This window comes from Echinops telfairi, unplaced genomic scaffold (assembly GCF_000313985.2).
Source record: "Echinops telfairi isolate 266 unplaced genomic scaffold, ASM31398v2 ScPeMD7_655;HRSCAF=1070, whole genome shotgun sequence".
NCBI classification, from domain to species: Eukaryota; Metazoa; Chordata; class Mammalia; order Afrosoricida; family Tenrecidae; genus Echinops; species Echinops telfairi.
The window spans coordinates 21,342,406-21,347,799 of NW_022104553.1; the positions used below are offsets into that span (position 1 = coordinate 21,342,406).

General features: G+C 48.0%; 1 protein-coding gene across 1 annotated transcript in view; it reads left to right on the forward strand.

The window, feature by feature from the left end:
- The window catches only part of IZUMO2 (IZUMO family member 2), a 59,387-nt gene that overhangs the window by 44,747 nt on the left and 9,246 nt on the right, over positions 1-5,394 (forward strand). Inside the window, exons 2-3 of the mRNA XM_045292626.1 lie at positions 8-182; positions 336-410. Of these exons, the coding sequence (XP_045148561.1) occupies positions 8-182; positions 336-410 (250 nt within the window). The remainder of the gene's footprint in view (positions 1-7; positions 183-335; positions 411-5,394) is intronic.

Genomic DNA, 5,394 nt, shown 5'->3' on the forward strand with positions numbered 1-5,394 from the left:
GGCCGAGGCCTGCCTGCAGTGCATCCCGTCGGTGGAGGAGGCCCTGAGCCACCTGCGCTTCGCCCTGGTGCCCGGGCGCTTCCAGGAGGAGCAGATGCAGGCCCGCGCGCAGTCCCTGCTGCTGGGCATGGAGGGCCCTTTCTTCCGCGACTACGCGCTGAACGCCTTCGTGGGGAAAGTGGGTGCGTGCCGGGGCGCGGGGCCGCCCCAGGGAGCCGGGGAGGTGGGCTGTGGGGCCCGCTGCGCCCTGGGCTGGGCCAGGTCTGAAGGAAGTTGTAGGCTCCCTGGGCTCTCTGGGGACACCCATTGGAAACCTCATTCCTTGTCGCCCCTAGGGACAGCCAAACTGGACCGGGTGGCCACTTTTGTTAAGAATCAAACAAAGTTGATCTCGGAACAACCCCTGAAAGGTAGGAGCGTCCCCTGCTCCCTTCCCTCGGGTCAGCAAGCCATCCCCTTCATAAAACCTAATGAAATAAAAAAGTATATATTCTTTTTTTTAATGAAGAGAAAATGCGCGTGGATTAAGCCTCCGGTGAATCCCCTCTGTCCATAGACCGCGCGAGTGGATGACGGCAGATGCAGTTAGGTTCAACTTCAACGCGTTATCATTTGATCTCCCTGTGGACCCATTTTCATTTTCTCATGTTGAATACCGCCTGCTTTCTTTTCCCCTGAGGCTACTCTCGATTTTACTTCGTCATTGCCCGTTGTTTTTTGTTTTGCGTGTTGTTGATTTTCTGTACGTGAAATCTAGGATAGGTACATTTATAGGCAATTGCTGGATGAATGATTTCGGGGGGGCGGGCATGGAAGGAGAGGTTGGGAGGAATTGGGGAGCTAATGACCATGAGTCCAGAAAAGAAGAAATTGTTCTAAAATTAACCGTGGTGATGACGGAACAAGTCTTTTTTTTTTTTAATATTAGAGCGAATGGAATTTATGGTTTGGGAATTATATGCCAGTGAAACTGTTAAAAATAATGAAATAATAAATTATCAAGGGTTCGTGGGGGAGGGGGGAAAATGAAGAGTTGATACCAAGGGCTCAAGTAGAAAGAAAATGTTTTGAGAATGAGGGTGGCAACAAATGTACAAATGTGCTTGACGCAATGGATGGATGGATGGATTGTGTTAAGAGCTGTACAAGCCCCCAGCAAAATGATTTTTTAAATGAAATAAAACAACAAAAGTAATAATAAAGAATGGATATATGGATTGTTATAAGAGCTCTAAGAGCCCCCAATAACATTATTTTAAAAAATAATGAAATAAAAGTAAAAATGTGGGCCCCAGTCACTGAGCCGCCCCATGGACTCAGCAGCCCCACCACCAAACCCCCTCGCTGACGCTCTGTGCCCCCTGCCCACCTTCTCCAGCCACCGCCTTCCGGCCGTTTCCACCAAAGAAAAGGAATCGTATCGTATATATCCGCTACCCAGAACCTCCACTCTTTCGACCCCTTTGCTGATGCAAGTAAGGCTGATGACCTGCTGCCTGCAGGGACAGAGGGTTCTATCCATCTAAGAATTCAACAGCGCAACGGCAGGTAGACAGACCCTTCACTGTCCAAGGGATCGCTGATGGTGATGACAAAAAGAAGTAAGTGAAGACGTTTAAGAAGAAACTTGCCTGCAATGGTACTGTGATTGAGCATCCAGAATATGGAGCAGGGATTCAACTCCAGGGTGACCAGCGCAGGAATATTGGCCAGTTCCCTGTAGAGACTGGACAGCCCAAGGCTGGCCAGCTGAAGGTTCCTGGGTTTTAAGTGCTTGTGGCTCACGGAAGATTAAGTGAGGATTTCCTTGCAATGAGTAGTAAAATTCCCTCTGTCCCTGGTCACAAGTTTAAAACCTCACAGCTTGTATGATATAGCCATTTGGCGTCCACTTTTAACTTGGACTAGTGTAATTCTTTCATGCAATACACTGACAAGAGTCATACTGTCTAAAAAAAAAAAAGGTAAAAGTGTGTATGTAGCCAGTTCTGTGCTCAGATGTTTTACAAATAAGAGTTCACCATCAAATGTGATGATCTGCATGTTCAGAGGTGGAAACAGGCGCAGGGTGGTTATCGCACAACTAGAAAGTGACAGCTGAGGATTTGAACCTGGGATGATGGATTCAGACACCGTGGGCCTGACCGCCACCTCACCCTGTTCAACCTGCAGTTGAATGGCACGCTGAGAGGGACTGCACTGTGTCACCCCAAAATGTTAGCCGCTGCTGTTACATGGCATCGAGTTCGTTCCGACTCAGAGCGACCCCAAGCACAACAGCAGGAAAGATCGCACATCCTGGGTCCTCACTGTGTCAGTCCGGGTGGACTGGAACACAAATTCGTAGACACACATATGTGTATAAGGAAGAGGTTTGTATGCAAGAACAATTGTATATTAAGAAAACAACCCAACCCAGTCCAGTCCAAGGCCATAAGTCTGATATTAGCCCATATGTCCGATACCAATCTACAAAGTCCTCTTCAGGCTCACGAAACACATGAAATGAAGCCAAATGCAGGGTGATCACAAGCCAGTGGGTAGAAAGTCTTTGGATCCAGTGGTGTTGTAAGCATCTCAGCGCTGGCAGGGGTCTCTCTGTGGCTTCTCCGGCTTCAGAGGTCTGGTTGCATCCATGTGGCTTGTCTTCTGCAATGTCTCCCAGGAAGTGGCAGAGAGAAAGGTGTCTTCCGCCTCCAAGGAGGAAGTCCCAGATTCCCCAGAATTCTCAGGAGGCCATGCCCACACAGAAGTCTCATTGGCTATCTCCAGATTGACAGCCTGGACTCCACCCCTACACTCTTCATCTTTAAATTGACACCCGATTAGGTGACTGCCACACTCACAGTTGTTCCTTTGTTTGAGTCCATCGATGCAGCTACGGCATCAATCCATCTTGTCCAAGGGCTTCCTTTGTTACACTGCCCCTCCACTTTAGCGAGCATGATGTCTTTCCCCAGGGACTGGTCTTGCCTGACATGTTGTCCAAAGAATAATAATAATCTACTCCCCTCCCCAGGGGGGATGAACCACAGAATCGTGAGTGAAGGGAGACAGCAGTCAGTGTAAGACTTGAAAACAATAATAATTTATAAGTTATCAAAGAGTCATGAGGCGGGAGAGAGGGAAAAGAGAGGAGCTGATATTATACCAAGGGCTCAAATACAAAGTAAATGTTTCAAAAATGAGGAGGGCAACATATGTGCAAATATGCTTGAAACAACTGACGTATGGAATGTTGTAAGAGCTGTAAGAGCCCCCAATAAGACGCTTTTTTTTAAGTATATGAGATTAAGTTTCATCATCTTTGCCTCTAAGGAGGTGAGGTAGTTTATTGTGCCAACCTGGCCGATAAACACATGTGGGGTTAATTGAAGGGCAGAGGGATAAATGGCTCGGTGAGCCTCTCCTTTCGAGTTCTCGGGTCTCTTGCTTTGTGGTGGTCGCACCAGGGTGCAGCTGCTTTAGCAGTTCCCTGCTTCAGCTGGCAAGGCTCACTTCCTGCAAGACATCCCCGAGGAGAAGCCGCATGGACCTACCCCGTTGCAATCCTGGGTGCTGGAACAGCCGTGTGGAGACCCCTGCCAGCACTGAGATGCTTACACGCTCACTGACTCGGCTTTCCTCCTGCAGTCGGCATCATTGTGTATGTTTTGTGAGATGGGGGAGGACTTTGTGGATTGGTGTCGGACATATGGGTGAATGTTGGACTTGTGGGCTTGGGCAGCACTGGGTTGGCGTGTTTTCTTGATGCTCACTTAACCTTTATATAAAACTCTCTTATAGGTGAGTTTCTGTGGATTTGTTTCTCTAAAACACCCAGACTCACACAGGAGGCATGTACGTCTGTACGTCTGTGACTGTACGTCTTTCAAGACATCTATTAGTTCTTGGGAAATCCATGGTACTTTCAATCATTTCACCAGCCTCATAAGTCAAACACATTGATGCTTCTCTGGTCTTTCTCATTCCATGTCCAACATTCACACGTATCTGAGGCCATTGAAAATTCCATGGCTTGGGTCAGGAGCACCTTAGTCCTCAACGTAATATCATTGCTTGTCAACACTCTAGAAAGAAATCTTATGCAGCAGATTTATCCAATGCAAATGCCTCGTTTGGTCTCTGGATGGCTGCTTCCATGACCATTGATTGTGGATCTAAGCAAGCCAAACTCCTTGGCAACTCCCATCTTTCCTCTAGTTATCATGATACTGGTCAGAGGAAACCAGCCTCTAACAACCGAGGGGTCCCTAGGCACAATTGTAAGGCGATGATATATAAAGGTCATAGTAAAGTCATCGAAGATAGGAGAGAGAGTGAAATAAAGGAGTCGGACATTTCCTGGTAGCATGCTCACCTCAGCCCCTCCTGGTGGTCCAAATGGAGGTGGGAGAAGAGAGGGAGTCTTTATTGTCTTGGGACATGTATAGGTAGACATAAGACATGCATATTCAGCAGTTACATGCGTCACAAGGTGGGTGGTAACCATAGTAAGGTCCCTCAGCTCACAGGTGAGGAAACCTAATACCTGCATTGGGAGAAGGGGGGGGGGCCTGGGTGCCAAGGAGGGAGGAGATAACAAAAGGTCTGCTTCTATGGGGAGATAGAATCAACCATGTGCTACTTTAAGGCAGCATAGCTGTTCAGAGGAGAGTCTGTGTGAATGGCTATTTAAAGTAGGATCATGTACTTGGACTTTAACTTACCAAAGTGGAGGCTTTCCCACCATGGAATACCAGCTTTCCAGATTCCCTCTGTGATAAGTTATGGGATATGGTCCTCGTCCTATTTCCCTCAGTGCCAGTTTCCCACAATATTAACTATTGGTCCGGCTGGGAGGTGTTGGTCTTCTTTAGATTGAGTTGTACTCTGTACTGAAGGTTTCGATCCTTGATCTTCATCAGCAAGTGCTTCACTTTCAGCAAGCAAAGTTGGGTCCCCTGGATATTGAAGGCTGTTAATAGCCTCCTACAGAACCTTTATGCAGTGGCATAGTGGTTATGCCTTGGGCTGCTAACCACATGATCCAATGTTCAAACCCACCAGGCCTCCCTCAGGGAGAAAAACAAAACTGTCTACTCCTAGAAAGAGTTCTAGTCTGGGAAACTGACAAGAGTGTTGAGGTCGTTATTTATTGTGCCAACCTAGCCGATAAACACATATGGGATTAATTGAGGGGCAGAGGGATAAATGGCTAGGGTCTCTTGCTTTGTGGTGGTTGCACCAGGGTGCAGCTGCCTTAGCACTTCCCTGCTTCAGCTGGCAAGGCTCACTTCCTGCAAGACATCCCCGAGGAGAAGCCACATGGACCTACCCCGATGCAGGCCTGGGTGCTGGAGCAGCCGTGTGGAGACCCCTGCCAGCGCTGAGATGCTTACACATTCACTGACT